Genomic DNA, 22,824 nt, shown 5'->3' on the forward strand with positions numbered 1-22,824 from the left:
TCATATCTATTACAACAGTTATTCAATTTAGACAGGAAATCTTGCAGACTTGTAGCGGATTTATTGATAAGTATAACATCGTCCGCATAAAGCAAAGACCTGACATCAAACATCTCCAATTTTGATATCATGTCTAATACCACTTTCCTCCATAATATGATCCATATAGATAATGAATAACAGAGGGGATAATGTAACTTGTCTCACAGCAGATTTAACATTAAATCATCTTTCTGTACTTCCTTCAATTCTAACTGTGACTTAAACAACTCAAATAAAGACTAAGTATTGCTTGATATAATGCCCCATTGACAACATATAATTGTAGCATATTGAATAGTTTCTCTCTTGGCACCTTGCCATATGGCTTTTCCAGATCAACAAAACTTAAATACAGATCTTTAGTATATTCCCATGCTTTCTCAACTATTTGTCGTAAAGTGAAGATCTGATCCTGAGAGCCTCTATTTGGCGTGAATCCAGCTTGTTCTTCCACAATTCTTCTCAACCGTTTCTCAAGTACACTTGCATATATCTTACCAGAAACACTCAATAGGGAAATACGTTCAGTTTTATTTCCCTTTTTATATATGGGTACTATGAGAGATCTACTGAAGTCATCGGGAATTCGTCCCTCTGTCCAGGCATTCAGAACTATGCAGTGCAGCCACTGCAAGACTTTTATACCACTATACTTCAGCATTTCTGGTAAAATATCATCTACTCCTGCTGCCTTTTCACATTTCAAGCCTTTGATGGCTTTTTCTACTTCAAGTATGGATATGGATTCCTGACTGCATGCCTGGTCAGTGTTTTTATATCACTGTGCTGTCATCACTGCTTGTTTCATTTAGCAAATTTTCAAAGTAATTACCCCATACTTCAAGGATATCTTTTTCTCCTTTTTTCATTTCACCTTTATCATCTTTAACTCCTTTTACAGCACTCTTTCCTCCATTCCTAAGCTTCTTCAACAACCACCAGAATATTTTGCCACCTTCTTGATATTTATTTTCTATGTTCTTGCCAAAGTCCTCCCATGACTTTTGTTTAGCTAGTTTTACACAGTGTTTAGCATTCTTGCATTTGTCTCTATATTCTCTAAGAGCACAAGCTGACTTATTTGCCAAGAACTTTTGATATGCTTTCTTCTTTTGCTTCACTGCCTCTTTAACTTCCTGTGTCCACCATGGAGTTCTAATTTTTTTATCCTTGCAGACAACTTCACCACATGCCTCTCTAGCTGAATCAATCAGGGTTTTCTTGAAGGCTTGCCACTGAATCTCCAAGGTTTGGTTCCTGTTCTCAAACTCTCTCATTTTTCCTTCAATAATGTTTATGTATTAGTTTACAGTTCACATCTGAGAGCTGCTCAACTTGTATTCGCTTTAAAACTTTCTTACATGATATTCTTTGCAATATGAAATTCAATTTCATCCTGGTCAAGACTAAATAGTGATCACTTCCAATTTAAAATCCTCTGTACACTCTGGTGTCCTGCACCAGAGAGAAAACATCACTATCAACAATAACATGGTCAATGAGATTTTTCTTATTCCTTGCCTCTCTCCATGTGAATTTGTGCACATTTTTATGTTGAAACATGGTGTTAATAATAACCAGTCCATGTCCTGAGCTGAAATCCAACAGGTATTTGCCATTATTATTAGCTTTGCTCTTTTCTGCAAATTTTCCCAAAATATTTTTGTATGTCTCACAATCATTTCCTACTCTGCTATTTAGATTCCCAACAAGGACCAACTTTTCCTTTTTCATTGTGTCAGTTGCTTTTTCTAAAGCATCAAAAAATTCTTCCACTTCTATCTTAGTAGAACCTTCTGTGGGACCATAGGCACAAATAAGTCTCATTGTCCAGTTCCCCATTCTCATATTTGCCCACATTACTCTACTTGAAACTGACTGCCATTCAAGAAGATTAGCCTCGTATTTTGTGTTGAATACTATGGCTACTCCTTCTTTTCCTTGATTGTCATTGCCTGAATATAACATTTCGTATTTATTGCTCAGAAAGATCTCACCAGTTTTGGTCTTTTTTGTTTCAGTCACCCCTATTATGTCGATCTGGTACTTATCTAATTCCTCAGCTAGCTCCATTTCTTTGCCATTCAGGCTTCTTACGTTGATAGTACCGAATCTTTAACTCTGGTGATGTTGAGTTGGGGTTTGTTTTCAGATTTGTTCCAGTAATTGACTTTTCGCTGTTCACCCTGATTCCCTGGCGAAAACAATGAGGGCCCTTGCTTAACCGGGCAACACCCCAGCTGTCATGAAATTTTGTCATGTTGTACCATCATTTTGTATTTTGGTTTAAGCCAATAAGAATACAATTTGGTCAGCTAAATCCCAAACTGCCAGCCCATCCTCGTTCGTTCAGTATCCAGGTAGATAGATAACCAACAGGGTGCACCACGAGAAAGTGAGGATTGGACATTAGGTCAGTTCTCCGCATTCCTTTAAAGGCTATGTGGAGGTCTCCTCTCAGTTATACAGCTTTGACCCTTAAGCACCCCAACGTCTTTACTTTATGCAGATAATGTTACACTCTTAAATAAATCCAGTATAAGTCATCAAGGCTCTTAACTGCATTGAATAAATTCTGCAAAAAGTTTAATAGGGAAAGCAGGAATGAAAAGTTGAAAACTATGAAAATAGGCAGAAACATGGAAAATATTAACTTCTCAACAGAAAGCTCATAGAAAAAGTAAAACATTAACTTATTTAAGCAAATTTTTAGTGCAGATGGCAAAGGAGAATGACACCGGTATGATGGGGAGCCAGTTGAATAAGATGGAAGTTACTCAAACAATAAACTAGAAGTATACATGACAGTGCTCAAAACAATTTTAATCTGTACATCTGAAAGTTCAGTTAGAAGTAGGCAGTTGATCACACTAGAGACCACAGACATAAGAGTTCTGAGAAAAATTAAGAGAGTAGATAAATGGCATCAAAAGCAGAATCTGAAAAAATGACACGAGAAAGAAACTTGACATCATTAGCATTCGAGAATGTGTGAGAAGAGCTAGTAAATCTAAGGGTAATGGTCTCTTACAAGAACGATACAGGAAAAGCTAGCAAAAACGGTATTTGATATCAGGATGCCAGGGGAAAAAATGGTCATCTAGGTCTTAGATGACCATCTAAGACCTAGATGGACTGATGCAGGATTACCTTATATGACCAAAATGTTGGATATAATCATATTGGAGGATTTGTTTAATTGGGCGACAACCCAGCCAGCATGAAATCTCACCATGCTGCACCATCATACATATTTGTGGTTTAAGACAATAGAGAATACAATTTGTTTGGCTAAGTCTCAAATTTCCAGTCCATCATCATTTGTTCAGCACTTGGATGTCTACTAATGGGATGCACCTGCTGAAGGTGAGGATTTGACATTATGTCAGAGGCCACTGTCAGTTTGTCGCATTCCTTTAATGTGACATGGTGGTCACTACCAAGTTTTTTTTATTTGGCTTTGACCTTAAGCAAACAAACTCAAACTCAACATGTAGATCAAGAACAAATGTGAAGTCAGAAGAAATAAAGACAGGAACTATCAACGAAGAGAAAATCAAACTTGCAGAAGAACTGGAAAAGTACCACATGGGCATAATTGGCATTACTGAGAAAAAGAAAGCCAAAAACAGGTAACATCTTACTAAATAACAAGTACAGAACATTATATATGGGCAATTACAATCAAGGAAAGGAAGGAGTAGCCACAGCATTAAACAACAAAATTTAAACTCAATGACTGGAAGGCAGTTTCAAGTAGACTTATGTAGACAAACTTCAAAATGGAGACAATGAAATTTATTTGTGTCCATGGTCCCACAGAGGGTTCTCATAAGAAAGAAGTGGAACCATTTTTTGAGTCGTTACAGCAAACAAATGACAAAAAAAATGGAAAATGGGAGACACAGCTATTCACTATTAATTGTCTAGTGTGTAATTACAACTTTCTCGTTAGAATAAAAGACAAAAGGAAATTTTACAGTATGGTCAATTAAACAGAATGGGATTGGAAAGGTTAGAAAAACAAGTATTTGATGGCAGGATGGCAGGAGAGGAAATCTGAGGAAGACCAAGATCTAGGTAGATTAAATGCAGTTAGAAATGTCTTAGAAAACAAACCAAAATATAAGACCTCACAACACTGGAGTACTGACAAATAACAAACTAATTTGGATCAAAAAGTTGGTGATAAGAAGTTAGTTAAAACTTATTATGTGGTGCTATCATAGTATCCTATACATTCCTAGAGGGTACATATTAGGAATTTGATAATAAAAAACTGTTGATCTTATGTCAGTTGACTTGATTTGGTCTGAGAGAAGGTAAATATCGCTGGTTTAATTCAAATGGCACTTGATAATAGTATTAGAAGTTCTGGTTCAAGGCTATTTTGAGTGTGGAGTGTGTTATATGAAGCTCCTGTAAGATATGTGATTTTATTTATTTATTTATTGAGTATTTTTAGATTAATTAGTGTATTTTTAATACCTCAAAGGCTCACTTTAGTGAGTACGGGCATGGCAAACCCGAGGTACCAGATGCTGGACCATGCCTTACTTCATGTAATATACATCTGTTATATTATTCTATAGACTGGTCCCTCCCCTTCTTTCACCTCTCCTTGCTCCTTCCCCCTGATGCTATTAGGGTATTCGAGGGCTAGGGGTGAATCTTTCCTATCTTGCTAAGTCATTTCGTCTTATGCAGCCACGGAAGGAGGCAAGCTAGCCTCAATAGGTGCCAGTCCCAAGCCTGGATAAATGGCGAGGGTTGGATTCAGGAAGGGCATCCAGTCATAAAACTTCACTGCCAGCTCTAGCTATGATATGAGTCAAAGAGAAAATGATATAAGGGCTAGGGCATACCCCTTAAGCGACGTGCAGTCACATCGCCCTACAGCTGCGAGAAGTGGACGAGGGCTACCACATCAAGGGCGGGTGCGGTTAAAGAAGTGAGCCCAGCAGGTGGAGAGGTTGTTGTGAGTGGGAACACTGAATGTTGGAAGCATGACTGGAAGGGGAAGAGAGGTGGCAGACATGATGAGGAAGAGGAAGTTGGACATTTTATGTGTGCAGGAGACAAGGTGGAAGGGGGAAAAGGCAAAGGAACTGGAAGATGGATATAAATTGTTCTACTCTGGAGCGAATAACGAGGGAAGAAATGGTGTAGGAATTGTGGTGTGTGGCAGAATAAAGGGTGAAATACTGGAAGTTGGTAGAAGGAACGACAGGATCATGCGAATGAAATTGGGTCTTGGAGTCATATTATGTGTATATGCTCTGCAAGTTGGCTGTACAGCAGAGGAGAAAGATGAGTTTTGGAACATGTTAGATGAGGAAATGAGGGAACTGGAAGAAAACGAGATGGTGATTGTCGGAGGAGACTTGAACGGACACATAGGGAGACAGAATAGAGACTGTGAAAGGGTGCATGGTGGCCATTGAGTGGGAATGATGAACCAGGAAGGAGAGAGGGTTGTGAACTTTGCAGTAGTGTTTGATTTGGCAATTGTGAACTTGTTTTTCTACAAGAGGGAAGAACATTTGATAACATTTAGGAGTGGTAACAACAGTTCACAAACTGACTACATTTTGACTACAAGAAAACATCTTAAGGTTGTGACAAATTGTAAAGTAATTCCAACAGATCAAGTGGGCACAGCAACACCGACTGCTGTGCGCAGACTTGACAATTAAGTGGTTTCGCTTAAAAGAAGAGAGTGTGAGGAATCGTTTTAGGGAGAGGGTGTTAGAGAGGATTTCAGATGAACTGGAAAGTGTACAGGATTGGTGGAAACATAATTCAAAAGTAATCCTGAGCTGTGCAATCGAGGTGCTTGGTGAGACATCTGGTAAGATTAGAGAGTAGAAGGAGAGTTGGTGGTGGAATAATAATGTACAAGTGGCAGTGACAGCTAAGAGGAAGGCAAAGCAGAAGTGGGATGAGTCAAGAGTGGAAGAGGACAGAGAGAGAAAGCAAGAGGCCAAGAGAGTTGTGGCACAGGCGAAGGCCATAGCATAACAAGGACAGAGAAAAATTTACCAACTGGCGAAATGTAAAAATAAAGCAGCAAAGGACATCTTACATGTGATGCAGATCAAAGATGCTGAAGGAAGAGTATTATGGAGAGATGTGGACATAAGAAACAGATGGAGAATATAATTTGAGGGACTTTTGAATGAGGAAAATGCAAGGACTCACAGAGAAGATGGGCAGCCTTCTGAGGGGATGGTGCAGAACATCAGTAAAGCAGAAGTGACGGAGGTCAAGAAGAGGATGAGGAATGGAAAATCGGTGGGTCCTAACAGGATTCCAGTGGAGGCATAGAAGGCACTGAAGAGGAAGAGGGAATTGACCTGCTGTGGGACCTGTTCATGAAAGTTTGCCAACAGCAAAATATACCCGAGGAATGGAGGGAAGAGTACTCTTGTCCCCATCTACAAGGGTAAAGGGGGTGCACAAGATTGTAATAATTACAGAAGAATAAAGTTGATGTCCGACACAATGAAAATCCTAGAAAGGGTTCTTGATGGAAGATTGATGAAGGAGGTGGAGATTGCAAAGGAAAAATTTGGCTTCATGCCTGGTAGATCAACAACAGATGCTATCTTTGGGTTATGGCAGATGATGGAAAAATTTCGAGAGAAACAAAGGGAGCTACATCTGGCATTTATTGATCTGGAGAAAGCATACGATAGAGTGCCAAGGCAAGAAGTCTGGAGGTGTCTGAGGGAGAAGAAGGTTCCGGAGAAATATGTCAGGTTGGTGCAGGAGATGTACAGAAATGTGAAGACAAGTGTGTGGACCTGTCTGGGACAGACAGAAAGTTTTCAAGTAACAGTTGGCTTGCATCAAGGGTCAGCATTAAGTCCATTTCTGTTTAATATTGTGATGGAGGTGGTGACGGAGGAGGTGAGAGAAGATGCGCCTTGGACAATGTTGTATGCAGATGACATGTTGCTGTGTGCAGATTCAAGAGAAGAAGCGGGAATTAAGCTGGAAAGATGGAGAAAAGTACGGTAAGAGAGAGGTATGAGACTGAGCAGAAGTAAGACAGAGTATATGTGTTGCACAGTGGGTGACGGCAAGGAGACAGATCTGGAGCTGGAAGGAAATATTATCAGGAAGGTGAAGGACTTTAGATACTTAGGTTCAACAGTGGAAGAAGATGGAGGAGCTGAGAAGGAAGTGGGATGCAGAATACAAGTGGGTTGGAGGAACTGGAGGGAGATGGCTGGAGTGTTATGCGATAAGAGGGTGCCGGTCAATCTGAAAGGCAAAATCTATAGAAGAGTAGTGAGGCCAGCTATCACATATGGTATAGAAACTGTGGCCCTGAGGAAAAATAACATCAGCAGGATGGAAGTAGCAGAGATGAGAATGCTTAGATGGATGTGCAGTGTGACCAGAAAGGATCGTCTGAGAAATGACTATGTGAGGAGAAAAGTGAAAGTTATGAACTTAGGAGCGAAGATACAGGAGGCAAGGTTGAGATGGTTTGGTCATGTGATGAGGAGGGAGGATGAACATGTGGGAAGAAGGGTCATGCAGATGGATGTGCAAGGAAGGAGGAAGCGTGGGCGGCCAAAGAAGAGATGGAGAGAGCTGGTAGAAGAGGGCTTGAGGATGAAGAACTTGGATGTGGTGACAGCCCAAGACAGGAGGATGTGGAGGAGACTCATCATCAACAGTGACCCCACTTAAGTGGGAGAAGCTGCAGAAGAAGAAGAAGAAGAAGAAGTGTATTTTTAATATATTATAGTGGCTTTTACTGGATTTATTGTATTCACTAATATACTTGTAGACACATTAATTTAAGAAAGTGTAAATATGTGCCCAAAACCAGTTAGAACAAGAGAAAAGCAAAGGCATTACAACATACAAATGAGGATAATTTGAAATTTATTTCATTTTTCACCTTGGCCATGAAAAAGCTTCTTCATGTCTTAGATGGAATTCAAACCCATTCAACCTAAAGGCATCATCAAACTGAATGTGTTATTGAGGCTCATGTACTTTGGAGTCATTTTTCTTTTTAGAAAATGACAGAGATAAGCAGGACCAAGGAAAGGATTAACCTGTTACATATTAAATCCTGACAAGACCACATCTAGGTTAATGTATTGTATTATCTAGATTTTGGAATGATGAAGGAATGCAGAAGATTTATGAAATGTCAACTAGAAGAAAACAGATGAGTAAGTTATATAGCCAAATTAAGAGGAGGAAAATGGGATTTAACAGAAATTAAATTTTCGTTAAATCCCATAGCTGTAAATCATATAAAGAAAACAATTTTTATAGTGCCAGAAAAAACAAAAAAAATAGCAATAAAAAAAATGATGAAATTTGTGATTATAATATCAATAGATATTTATTGCAAAATAATTTTAAATAATAATAAGATAAAGTTAGGAAGTCTTATCATATGTTATACATGATTCCCTATAGTAAAGCATAACTTGAATACTATCTCCACATTACCTTGGTGATTCGCCTAATGGTACAGTCCTTATATGGAGCTTCTGAATTTCATCAATAGTACCAATGAGTAAAGTACTATCATTTGCAAGGGCAAGACTGAAAGAATAAATTCAAGTATACTATTAAAGGAGATCAAGTCATTCATAAACCTTCGAAATATTACATTGTTAACAACAGAATTATATAATTTACTGATGTGTGTTCGTGTGTGCAAAACGGTGTGACCTTTTATTATTGACATTTGGTTAATAATAAATGGTCACATACAGAAATTCAACATACTGAACAAACACAAAATGTTTACAACCAGTAATAAAAAAAAAATGAGTTTAATAGTCAGTACATATGTGTGCGTGCATGCACAACAGCTTAAATACAATGCAATCGTAACAGAAAGTAGGGTTTTAAATATAATTACAAGTGCCACTAATGATATTCATATTCTTAGGCAAACTACAGAAAAGACAAATGAATATAATGAGACTGTCTGGCTTACACAGACCTTCCAAAAAAAAAAAACATCTGACTCCATTAAAACTCAGCTATTCTAGAATCACTGTTAAAATATTGCATAAGTGAAAAATTTCCAATAAACAGGAGGGTTAGACAAGGAGATAATTAATCTGCAAAACTCAACCATCTGCCATAGATTCTTCTTAAGTCGGAAAGATCAAGGACTTAAAATTTGATGTTTTAAGGATACTTGTGAAATAAAGACTGAATAATATATGCACGTAAACACAAGAAAGATATTCAATTAACCAAATATTTCGGTTCTGGAAATAGCAGACCATCTTCAGTGGCATTACAAGAACAGTTTTGAAAAAAAATACAAAGGGGAATACTAATAATAGATCATTTAAAAATAGAACAAGCGCCGTGATGTTATATCACTAAGTATTAAAGGGAATATTTTTAAGCAGAGACATAATTGAAATAAAGATATTAATTAATAATATTAAATAACATAAAATGAATATGAATTAATGAGTTATCCTGATTAGACTTTCCCAGATTTTTGATATAGATATACAGTCATTCCGATTCAGGTTAGGACGATGGAGTAAGGCCTCTACGCTTTCTTTGAATAAACGTTCAAATTTATAATGGGATCTATGTAAGAGGCGAGTTTTTGACCAAAGGATGTTGTGGTTAGTTTCAATCCCGTGCTGAGCCAAACCAGATTTTTCAGGTTTGTTGTGATGAATGGAGGATTGATGTTCTTGGATTCTTTTTTCAAGAGAACGTCCAGTCTGTCCAAAATAGGAGAGATGACAATTGCAGGGAATTTGATAAACTCCAGGAAGAGATATAGTTGGGCGTTTGTCTTTAGGAGAAGGAAAATGGGAAGATAATTTGTTAATAGGTTCTCATTTATTTGTTAATAATTTGTTAATTTGTTCTCATATTTCTTCAGAATTCTTGCGATAGGTTCTGAAATCCCGGAGATGTAAGGAATTGGAACTCGACGTATTGAATCTTCGTTGTTTGTGGTGGATTATAAGAATCGAGAAGATGTTGAGTACTCTTTTCGGAAAAGCCATCGAGTTTCATTGTTGTTGGATTGTAGAAAGTTCTTTCTGTAAAAAATTAGAAGTAGAACAATTAGTTTTGGCTCTTCTGATTAGACATTTTATGATTCCTGTTTTTTTGACAAGGATGATGGGCTGATTCTTTAAGAATATAATGACCTGTGAACGTTGGCTTCCTGTAAACTGTAGTTGTAAGAGTATTTGAAGGTGACTGGATGAGGAGAACGTCTAAAAAAAGATAACTGGTTGTTTTCTTCCATTTCCATAGTAAACTTTATATGATGATGTAAGGAATTGATACTGTTTAAAAAAGAAGGTAAGGAGTCTTTGTTGTGTGGCCATACAGTAAAGATGTCATTTATATATCTTACCCAAAAGGATGGTTGAGGGAAAATAGATGAGAAGAGGACTTTTTCTAGATGTTCTAAATAAAAGTTGGCTGAAGCAGGAGAGAGAGGACTTCCCATGGCCGTTCCTTCTACTTGGCTGTAAAATTTGTTTTGACATAAGAAATATCCAGAGTGTCTTACAAAATCAAATAGTTTTATGTCTTCTGGAAAGATGTCAGCAAGTAATTTTAAAGTCTCCTTGAGAGGTACATTTGTATATAAAGATTCTATATCAAAACTCACCATAAGATCTGTGGGTTGCAATGAGACATTTTTTAATTTTTCTAAGAAATCTAAGGAGTTTTTTAGAAAGGAACTAGAGTTTCCTATGTGAGATTTCAATAATTTAGCTAGATATTTGGCTATATATATTTGGAAAAGAGTACTCAACATCTTCTCGATTCTTATGATCCACCACAAAACAATGAAGATTCAATACGTCGAGTTCCAATTCCTTATATCTCCGGGATTTCAGAACCTATCGCAAGAATTCTGAAGAAATATGAGTTAACAGCTACATATTTACCTATTAACAAATTATCTTCCCATTTTCCTTCTCCTAAAGACAAACGCTCAACTATATCTCTTCCTGGAGTTTATCAAATTCCCTGCAACTGTGATCTCTCCTATTTTGGACAAACTGGACGTTCTCTTGAAAAAAGAATCCAAGAACATCAATCCTGCATTCATCACAACAAACCTGAAAAATCTGGACTGGCTCAGCACAGGATTGAAACTAACCACAACATCGTTTGGTCAAAAAAAACACGCCTCTTACATAGATCCCGTTATAAATTTGAACGTTTATTCAAAGAAAGCGTAGAGGCTTACTCCATCGTCCTAACCTGAATTGGAATGACTGTGTATCTATATCAAAAATCTGGGAAAGTTTAATCAGGATAACTCATTAATTCATATTCATTTTATGTTATTTAATATTATTAATTAATATCTTTATTTCAATCATGTCTCTGCTTAAAAATATTCCCTTTAATACTTACTGATATAATATCACACAGCTTGTTCTATTTTTAAATGATCTATTGTTATTAATTCTATGAAGCACCAAAGGCTTCAATTCGGCGACATGAACTTATTTAAGTTAAGGGATATTACATCCCATATTGTTTCTTAGCCGAATAAGAAACTCAAAGAGTTTCATGCTAAATATAGAAACTATATAAAGTTCGGCGATTCCAAGAATAAGCAAATACCTGGATAGTGCACCTGACCAATTTGGTAGTGCAAACAGAGGCAACTCATAGTAAGGGTGGAACAAGCTCCAATCACTATTCTTGGTATTTACCCATAATGTGAACTTAGCTCCTAGGAGCTGTGTTACTGTTCTACATTTTGAGAGAAGATCACTACCCAGACCGGTTTCAACCTTTATTCAGGTCTCATCAGTGAGTAGGCAGAATTAGTTAATACCAAGTTGGTAGCAAACAGAACTTACATCCCTTCTATGAGAGTTGCCAAGAAGGTGTCCAAATAAATTATTAATTATATGAAGAGCCAAAGGCTTCAATTCGGCAACATGAACTTATTAAGTTAAGGGATATTACATCCCATATTGTTTCTTAGCTGAATAAGAAACTCAAAGAGTTTCATGCCGAATATAGGAACTATATAAAGTTCGCCGATTTCAAGCATAAGCAAATACCTGGATAGTGCACCTGATCCATTTTGGTAGTGCAAACAGAGGCAACTCATAGTAAGGGTGGAACAAGCTCCGACCACTATTCTTGGTTTTCACTATATAATTTAAGGAAATTACAACGTACTAAGATATACATTAAAATAAATTTTAATATATTTCAATATTTCGGCAACGTCACATTGCCATTTTCAAGAACTTAAGTACAAGACACGTGCACGCAGGCACAACAAAACAGTAAGTGAGGAAGAAGTAGGAAGCTATTATTTCTCCTAAAGTCCTGATTGTGCCCTCTAGCAGGCAATGTTGGTATTCTTGGGCGATTGGGCTGAAGGTCTTCTGATGCAGGTTTCCCAAATTTTAGGAAGTCTCATGCAGCCAAATTTGTTGAGGTTTGGGTCGTTTCTTAGGGCTGAAGCTGATTCCATGAAAAGCCTTTCTGTATCTGTATCTGCTACGGTGTATTATCCTGGCTTTCTTCCACCGTATTCTATGGCAGGTATCCAGCGCATGGTCAGCAAGACCAGAGTGGCTGTATTGGTGAAAACGGATGTAGTCCTTGTGTTCTGAAATTCTGATATTTGCTGTCCTGCCTGTTTGGCCAAAGTAGGACAGCTTACAGCTGCAAGGGACCTGGTATACACCAAGTAGGTCTGGGGGGGTCTTCAGTAGAGCGGATAAGGGATGCCAATTTTTTATATGGTCTGTAACAAAAAGTTAAGTTATGTTTTTTTTAAAGATTTTTGTGATTTTTTCTGAGGTGCCTCGGATGTAGGGTATGGTGATGGATTTTGAGTAATCCTTGTTGTGAGTGGGGGGGGGAGGGGGGGAGGTGTGGTTTTGGATGTTTTGGGGGGGGGGGGTTGGTAGCCATTGGCTGAGAAAGTGGTTTAGTTCTGTGGTTAGGGTATTGTCATTCGAGCAGATAAGTTTAGCCCTGTTGTATAGTGTCTTAATGACTCCATATTGTTGTGAGGGGGGGGGGGAATTGTTGGTGAATGTATCTGCCTGTATGGGTGGGTTTTCTATATACTGAGAAAACCAAGGTTCCATCAGCTTCAGCCCTAAGAAACAACCCAAACCTCAACAAATTTGGCTGCATGAGACTTCCTCAAATTTGAGAAACCTACATCAGAAGACCTTCAGCCCAATCGTCCAAGAATACCAACATTGTCCGCTAGAGGGCACAATCAGGACTTTAGGAGAAATAATAGCTTCCTACTTCTTCCTCACTCACTTACTGTTTTGTTGTGCCTGCGTGCACATGTCTTGTACTTAAGTTGTTGAAAATGACAACGTGACGTTGCCGAAATATTGAAATATATTAAAATTTATTTTAATGTATATCCTAGTACGTTGTGATTTCCTTAAATTATATAGTGAAAATGCATAACCAACATCTAAGCCTTTCCACGAGAATCACTATTCTTGGTATTTACCCATAACGTGAACTTAGCTCCAAGGAGCTGTATTACTGTTCTACATTCCTGCAACTATATGGGATGTAATAACCCTTAACTTAAATAAGTTCATATCGCCGAATTGAAGCCTTTGGCTCTTCATATAATTAATAATTTATTAGGACACCTTCTTGGCAACTCTCATAGAAGGGATGTAACTTCTGTTTGCTACAAACTTGGTATTAAACTAGGTCTACCTACTCACTGATGAGACCTGAATAAAGGTTGAAACCGGTCTGGATAGTGACCTTCTCTCATAATGTAGAACAGTAATACAGCTCCTAGGAGCTAAGTTCACATTATGGGTAAATATCAAGAATAGTAATCGGAGCTTGCTCCACCCTTGCTATGAGTTGCCTCAGTTTGCACTAGCAAATGGGTCAGGTGCACCATCCAGGTATTTGCTTACGCTTGGAATCGCAGAAGTTTATATAGTTTCTATATTCGGCATGAAACTCTTTGAGTTTCTTATTCGGCTAAGAAACAATATGGGATATAATATTCCTTAACTTAAATAAGTTCATGTCACCGAATTGAAGCCTTTGGCTCTTCATATAATTAATAATTTATTAGGACACTTTGGAAACTCTCATAGAAGGGATGTAAGTTCTGTTTGCTACAATAATTTCTATATTCGGCGTGAAACTCTTTGAGTTTCTTATTCGGCTAAGAAACAATACGGAATGTAATATCCCTTAACTTAAATAAGATCTATTGTTAGTATTCTACCTTGTATTTTTTTTTTCAAAACTGTTCTTGTAGTGCCACTGAAGATGGTCTGCTATTTCCAGACCGAAATAATTGGTTAATTAAATATCTTTCTTGTGTTTACGTGCATATATTATTAAGGACTTAAAATTAATGAAAAATCCTAACTGATCTGCAATTTGCTGATGATATAGTTCTCTTGGCAGAATATACAGATGATTCAGAAATAAAATTAATGGGATTAGCTCAAGTTTCCAGTCAAACTGGACTGAAGACATCTAAACAAAACACAAGGTAATGATGATATAAGACCAAAAGGGGATTATACTAGAAGATGGAAAAGTGGAGATAGCAGATTAATGTGTTTATCTGAGACAAAACATGAAAATGAAAGGTGGACAAACAAAAGAAATAAAATTAAAGATATAATTAGGCTAGATAGCTTTTGGGAAGATGAAAGACATCTTAAGAGGCAATATTCCAATTAATTTAAAAAAAAGAAAGCTGATCAGAGTGCATGACCCATTTTTACATACAACAGTGTAACCTGAAATTTAAATAAAAATATGGTTCCAAAATTGATAAAACCTTAATTAATATCATTGAAATCTTTTTAAAACTGCAACCGTGATTTTTCCTTTTTCTTCTGTTACAATAATATACATATATATAGAACATCTTTTTATCTCACCATTGGTCTATCTGATTTTTCAGATAGACCAATGGTGAGATACATTTATTGCCTGCGAGAGACATTTATTGCCTTTATTACTGATGTGTGCCAATTACCATTGTTTGTTTTTTATCCAAGTATTATTCTTTTTATCTAACTGTTATTTCCAAAAAACCTGCAGTTTCTCTAGCAGTTTTTAAAGATATAGTTAAATTGCCTTAACTATATCTTTATAAATCATAAATTAAAGATGCCATATTATATTCTTGGTTTAATCCAAGTGTAAGCAAACAAAGTTTGAACATGAAGTAACTTCAAGACAGGGTAACTCGTATATAAAGGCTAATGACTTCACATCAATTGCCTTAGTATCCTACGTACATATCCTTACAGACATGTAAAATGCTATGCATTATAGGAAGGGATATTACCCAGACTGGTTTAGACATTAACTGAAGTCTCATCAGCTGGAGCTAAACCTAGAAGTGATACTAAAATTGAAATAATGCAGAAGTCACATTTCCATATACAAGTAGCCAAAAGTGTCACAACTTGTTGGAAGTTTATTCACTTGGTTATACTATAAATTAAGGATATGAAGAAATTATATACTTGGTTTAATCCTTTATCCAAGGGTAAACAAACAAAGTTTGCGCCTGAAATATTTTCAGGACTGGGGCAACTCGTGGTAAAGGTGGTATGACTTCACATCACTTGCCTTAGTATCCCATCATGCAACGCACATCTCCTTGCAGACATGTATAATGCTATGCATTATGGGAAGGGTCACTACCTAGACCGGTTTCAACCTTTATTGAGGTCTCTTCGGTGGGAGTCAGATCCAGAGGTATTACCAAGGTTGAAGTAATGCAGAAGTCATATTTTTATATATGAGTTGCCAAAAGGTACCATACCTTATTATTAAATTACACCTTTACACCGTTTTGGATGTAAACTTTTGCAAACTCATGCCTCCATTGTCGCTGAACTTCACCAATATTCTCAAATTTGAAATACCACTTTAAAATGGTCTTGCATTCCTCGAACAACAACAATTGTGCCTTGGCCATTTTGTTTGACTATCCTACTGGTCATGTGTTGATGCTAGCATTTATGTGAGTAATGATATCTTTTGAGAGAACATCATACTATAAATTCCTACCATAATTCGATCCAACTTCGAAAAAAGTCCATAGATGACATCTGTTAAAGATACATTTATTTTTTGACGAATTCTGTATATATATATATATATATATATATATATACTAATTTGTTATCTCTCAGCTTTTAGTCGTTTAAGTTTCTTCAGTTATAATCATATAATCAAAAAAAATCCATCATATCAAATATTATAATATATATATTATAAAAAGAACCTCTGTAGCTTTGTTTCGAGAATGCCCTTTGACTAGAAAGACCTGGGTACGAATTTCATGTAGGACATAAAGAACCTTTATCAGGACTTTTCAACTGAAAGTGAGTTAGCGAGCCTGATACAGAAGTAGTAAGGTTTTCCCTCTCAGAGACTAAGTATTTCATCCCACTAAACAAGCAAACTGGTCAGAAGAACACTTGCAATTTACAGGCATAGGATAGTGTAAGAATTAAGGATCAACCATTCTGTTCCATTAGATCCCGTTTTGAAAGCTTGCAAGGTCTATGCATAAGCATAAAACAGGAAGGAAATGGTATAATACATAGAAAAAATATCATGAGAGCCAGCCAGAATAGTCCAACTGCACTTTCATGAGGTTGTTAACTGGATTAGCAATATGGCAACTGTGTGTTGCATCTATCAGCTGCAGAATTCTCGGATATGATTATTCTGTTTGTGAGAGGTAAAAATTCCACACTTCTGTGAACAGTCAGAGTATTCTTGCTTCCTTTTATCTACTGACTGTCCTACAGGATCCTATAGGTGCATACTAACTTATAAAAATAGAGAATCAGCTTGACTACGTTCATAGAATGCTATGAAAGTCCATGATTATGATAACCTAACAAACTGCCTTACATGGAATATTACACTCTAATCACCAAAACAACCAAAGAGTAAACAAGGCATGAATAAATTACACATATTAGAAAAATCGAAAATCCCTAAAATGATTCCAATCAAAAACTATCTTTCCAAGAAGACTAAAATTACACTGCACATAAGTCATATTGTAGACAAAATGATACATTACAAAAACTCAAGTGTCATATCACTTTCTCATCATCATTAATCCTGATATAAACCCCCAAGGGTTATTCAGATTACTATAACAGCATTACATGATTAAATTTATTATTATTAATCTCTTATACATAATTTTCCTTCAAATTAATCTATTACGTCAGTATCATCATATCTAGTGTTTCAGATCTCTAAGGCAATTCTGACTGAATCAATCTACCTGGATCTTAATCTTCCTCTGGGTCTTTTTCCCACTATCTTGTTATCAAACACATGTTTTGCTAAAACTTTCTTCACCCATTCTATTTAAGTGGCCATACTACCGTCAATTAGCTCTGCTGATGCATTCTTGAATGCAAATAATGTCAAGTTTCTTTCTAATATCTTCATTTTTAATATGATTCTGCCATTGATGTCATCGGTTCACTCCTCTAAGTTTTCTCAGAACCCTCATATCTGTGGTCCCTAGTCACTGATCAAGTGCTTTATTTTTAACCCAAATCTCAGATCCATAACTTAAAACTGGTTTAAACACTATTTTGTATACTGCTAGTTTGGTGTTTTGGCTAATTTCTCTCTTATTCCATATAAATTTATTCAGTTGGCCACCATACAAGCTTTGTTTATTCTGTTGTCTATTTCCAGATTTAACCTGCCTTCTTCACTAAAAACTGTGCCTAAGTAGCTGAAATATTTTACTTGTTCTATATGATCTTCAATCAGAATGCAGCTGAAGTTTTCTATGCTCTTGCCTATTTTCATAGTTTCGGTTTTTTTTTAATTTTTTTTTTTATTGATGATTTTCATGCCAAATTTGTTACAGTTATTATTAAATTTAATTAGAGAATCCTGAAGACTTGCACAAGATATATTTAGATTATCATCTGCATAAAACAAAGAGCTAAGTTTGACATTTCTAATTCTAATATCAGACCTAATGCCACTTTTTTTTCATAATGTGATCCATATAGATGATGAATAAGAGTGGAGATAATGTGCATCCTTGTCTTATCCCTGATTTTACATCAAACCATTTTCCTGTATTTCCTTCAATTCTACTATTGACTGACAACTTAAATATAGACTATGTATTGCTCCGTATAATGTTCCATTCTCCCCATATAATTGTAGTGTTTTTTGAAAAGCTTTTCTCTGGGCACCTTGTTGTATGCCTTTTCCAGATCTGCAAAACTCATGTACAGATCCGTGTCACATTCCAACGATTTCTCAACTATTTGTCTCAAAGTGAAAATCTGATCTTGACAACCTCTATGTGGCCTCAATCCAGCTTGTTCTTCTCTAAGTTTCTCTTTAACAATCTTTTTCAACATCTTTTCAAGTATGCTTATATAAATCTTACATGGAACATTTAGTAGAGAAATATCTCTGTAATATCACATTCTAAATATGAAAATATTGATCTACAAAGCTTAAAAATAATAATAAAATAAATAAATATATACACTGCTATAATCAAACCATCCAAAATCAAACATACAAAAGCTAAAGACAAACTACATTTTTACCTGTATATGAAAACATTTTCATGACTACAGCCAAATGTTTTATCCTTTATTCAAGCGTAAGCAAACAAAGTTTGTGCCTGAAGTACTTTCAGAACTGGGGCAACTTGTGGTAAAGGTAGTATAAGTTCTCATCACTCGCCTTAGTATCTCCCATAATGCAAAGCACATCCCCTTGCAGACATGTATAATGCTATGCATTAAGAGACGGGTCAATTCCCATAAACTTATCTCTAATTCAGAGAATTTTAATAATGGGGTGTGACAAAATCCTCGGAAAAAATTACCAAAATCATAAAAAAATATGACTTGACCTCGTGTTAGAGACCATATAGAAAATTCGCATCCCTTATCCACTCCACTAAAGACCAACCACTTCCCCTAGACCTACCTGGTGTTTACCAGGTCCCTTGCAGCTGTAAGCTGTCCTACTTTGGCCAAACAGGCAGGACAGCGAATATCAGAATTTCAGAATGCAAGGACTACATCCTGTTTCACCAGTACAGCCACTCTGGTCTTGCAGACCATGCTCTCGATACATACCACAGAATATGGTAGAAGAAAGCAATGGTAATACACCGTAGTAATTTGAAAGGCTATTTACAGAATCAGCCTCAGCCCTAAGAAACATGCCAAACCTCAACAAATTTGGTTGCATGAGACTGCCCCAAATTTGGGAGACTTACATCAGAAGACCTTCAGCCCAACGGCCAAGAATACCTATATAGCCCACTAGGGGTCACCATCAGGACTTTTAGGAGAAATAATAGCTTCCTGCTTCGTCCTCATTTACTGTGTGTAGTGCCTGCGTGCATGTGTCTTTATTTTAAGTTCCTGTGAAGATGGCAACGTGACATTGCCGAAATATTGGAAATATAGATTAAAGTTTAATTTATATCCTTTGTACGTTGTAAATTCCTTAAGTTATTTAATAAGCATATTTAACCAGTGTCTAAGCCTTTCTACAAGAATTACTATCATCCACGGAGATTCCATCGCACGCAAGACCTGCCATTATGGTAAAATGAAGCTGAAGCTATCAAGACAACTGAACTGTCTGACCTTCCTAAAACGCTGCTGGGATAATCAGGTAAACCCAAATTGTTAAATTCAAGCACCGGTTATTTTCACAAAAGGCTCTCCGAATTTATAACCATGCCAGCCAAGCATTGCTGCGAGAACAAATTGCCGCCACCCGCTTTCCCCTGGCTGAAGCAAACTTAGCTATTCGGGCTCTGGAAGAAGAGCTTTCCAGCATGTTAAACCGCGAGCTTTGGTCAGGTCGACATATCAAGAAATTTGAGAAATTAAAAAAGAACTTGACTTCCAAACCAAAACTTCCTACCGACACTGCAGCCAACCTTTCTTCAGTTAATTTGAAGCTGAAGCACTCAACACTCTCTCAAGTGACCACAACTTCGCCATTGCTCCCAGAAAATTACCGGTCGAGGATATAATGATCCAAATTGAACGCGGAATCCACCACCTTCCAAACCACATCACCAACAATATTATACTGGATGTAGTTTGTGTTCTCACCAAAGCAAGACCACCAAAAACAAATATATCCAATAAGGAATATAAATCTCTGCAAGAATTGAAGAAAAACAAAGAATTAGTAATCACCAAAGCAGATAAAGGTAATGCCACAGTAGTACTTAACCAAACGGATTACGCAGGTAAGCTTAATGCTCTATTATTAGATCGGGCTACTTGCCTCCTTATTGAATACACCATCACACAAAAAACTCAGCCCATTTCAAAGCCAGCAAAGAAAACCTTACACTCCAACATACTGACACAATCGTCAGTTTTGAAGTCTCCTCCTTATTCACAAATGTTCCACTCAAAGCAATCTTAGAGCTAATCCAAGCTAAATTTCCTCCCGATATCTCAGTCCTATTTCAGTTCACAATGAACTCAGGCTATTTTGTTTGGCAAGGAAAATTCTACAAACAAATAGAGGGGGACAGCAATGGGTTAACCACTCTCCCCACCCTTGGTCAACTTCTTTATGGAAACTTTTGAAGAGAAAGCCTTAAACTCTGCCCCACAAAAACCAACCATATGGCTTCGCTACATTGATGATGTGTTCGCTATTTGGCCACATGGCTCTGATACACTCCTCTCCTTCCTAACACACTTAAACAACCAACACCCCAGAATCAAGTTCACCTTGGAAAAAGAGAAAAACAATAGCCTCCCTTTCTTAGACAAACTAGTCACCCACCAGCCTGATGGAACCTTGGTTTTCTCAGTTTATAGAAAACCCATTCATACAGGCAGATACATTCATCAACCCCCCCCCCAAAAAAAGAATATGGAGTTATTAAGACACTACACAACAACAGGGCTAAACTTATCTGTTCAAATGACAATGTCCTAACCACAGAACTAAACCACATCCTCAACACTTTCGTAGCCAATGGCTACCTCCCAAAAAAATATTGAAATCAGTAAACCATAACCCCTAAATCCATCATTATTCCCTACATCCGAGGCACCTCAGAAAAAATTACCAAAATCCTAAAAAAACATGACTTGACCTCGTGTTACAGACCACATAGAAAATTGGCATCCCTTATCCACTCCACTACTTCCCCCTAGACCTACCAGGTCCCTTGTAGCTGTAAGCTGTCCTACTTTGGCCAAACAGGCAGGACAGCGAATATCAGAACGCAAGGACTATATCCGGTTTCACCAGTACAGCCACTCTGGTTTTGCAGACCATGCTCTGGATACACGCCACAGAATACGGTGGAAGAAAGCCACGGTAATACACTATAGTAAATTCAAATTTGAAAGGCTATTCATGGAATCAGCCTCAGCCCTAAGAAACACGCCAACCTCAACAAATTTGGTTGCATGACACTGCCCCAAATTTGGGAGACTTACATCAGAAGACCTTCAGCCCAACGGCCAAGAATACCTATATAGCCCACTAGGGGTCACCATCAGGACTTTTAGGAGAAACAATAGCTTCCTGCTTCGTCCTCATTTACTGTGTGTAGTGCCTGCATGCATGTGTCTTTATTTTAAGTTCCTGTGAAGATGGCAACATGACATTGCCGAAATATTGGAAATATAGATTAAAGTTTAATTTATATCCTTTGTACGTTGTAAATTCCTCAAGTTATTTAATAAGCAAGCATAGCCAACTGAAAAAAAAAACTTCCATACAGCCAAATGTGGCATAAATTGAGTGTCAGCATACTAATTAATTATATTACACAAAAAGTATATTATAAATTTCATACAAATTATGCAATACGTCTTTGGCAAAAGTTACAAATTTCCTAAGGACATAGTTAAGGAATTAACGTACAGTACAGCGCTTACAGAAAACTATGTGGAGAGACATTTCAGTATGATGGAATATGTCCACCCAGAACTTTGATGCAGTTCTCACAACGTTGTAACATGCTTTGCACCAAGTGATTCTGGAGTTCTTGCGGCAAATTGAGCAACACCTCTTTCAGAGCAAGGATAAGATCTTGTTCGTTTTCTGGAGGGAAATTTTGAGCAGCAATGTCTCCCCCAAGATTGCATCTATGAGATGCAATCTAGGCCACTCGATCTGATTAATATCCTTGGTCTTCAAGAAGTATCTCCACTGGTTATGTATGATGTGATGTGGCATCGTCATCCATAAAAATGAATTCCTCGTCTACAGCGCAATGGAACGAACAATCAAACACAACTGAAAAACTTCGTTGCAATACTGCTGATAGTCATAGTAACTTTTTTTTTCTCCAGAACTTGTGGCTTGGTGCATCCATTAAGCATAATCCCTTCCTAAATCATGGCCCCAGCACTGCTATATCTATCCCTTTCAAGAACATTCTCATGATGATAATTAGTACCACTCTCACACCAAATCAAGTGCTCCTAGAAACAAAGAAAAGACTAAAACGACTCTCATCTGTAAAAAGTGCATTAGCCCATTGGTGTCTTGTCCAATTTTTATGGATACAACACTGAAAGAAAACATGCTCTACAATGAGCTGTGGATAAAGGGACACAGACTACAAGCTTTTGGGAATATAGGCCTAGTTGTCACAGATGTCTTGTCACAATTTATATCCCCATACCTATGCTTGAATGGAGCCAACTTACATGCTGATCTGCTGAATGTGTCAATTACATTTTGCTGTAATAACCAAAAATCTGTCTT

At 37.1% G+C, this 22,824-nt stretch overlaps 1 protein-coding gene across 1 annotated transcript in view; it reads right to left on the minus strand.

Annotated features, from left to right (window-relative positions):
• Positions 1-22,824, minus strand: part of pic (DNA damage-binding protein pic) — a 359,026-nt gene that overhangs the window by 133,783 nt on the left and 202,419 nt on the right. The window contains exon 15 of the mRNA XM_090394454.1: positions 8,527-8,622. Coding sequence (XP_090250580.1) covers positions 8,527-8,622 — 96 coding nt within the window. The remainder of the gene's footprint in view (positions 1-8,526; positions 8,623-22,824) is intronic.

The sequence above is a fragment of the Typopeltis vanoorti genome, chromosome 6 (genome assembly GCF_054136105.1).
Source record: "Typopeltis vanoorti isolate ZY-2024b chromosome 6, IOZ_Tvanoo_1.0, whole genome shotgun sequence".
NCBI classification, from domain to species: domain Eukaryota; kingdom Metazoa; phylum Arthropoda; class Arachnida; order Uropygi; family Thelyphonidae; genus Typopeltis; species Typopeltis vanoorti.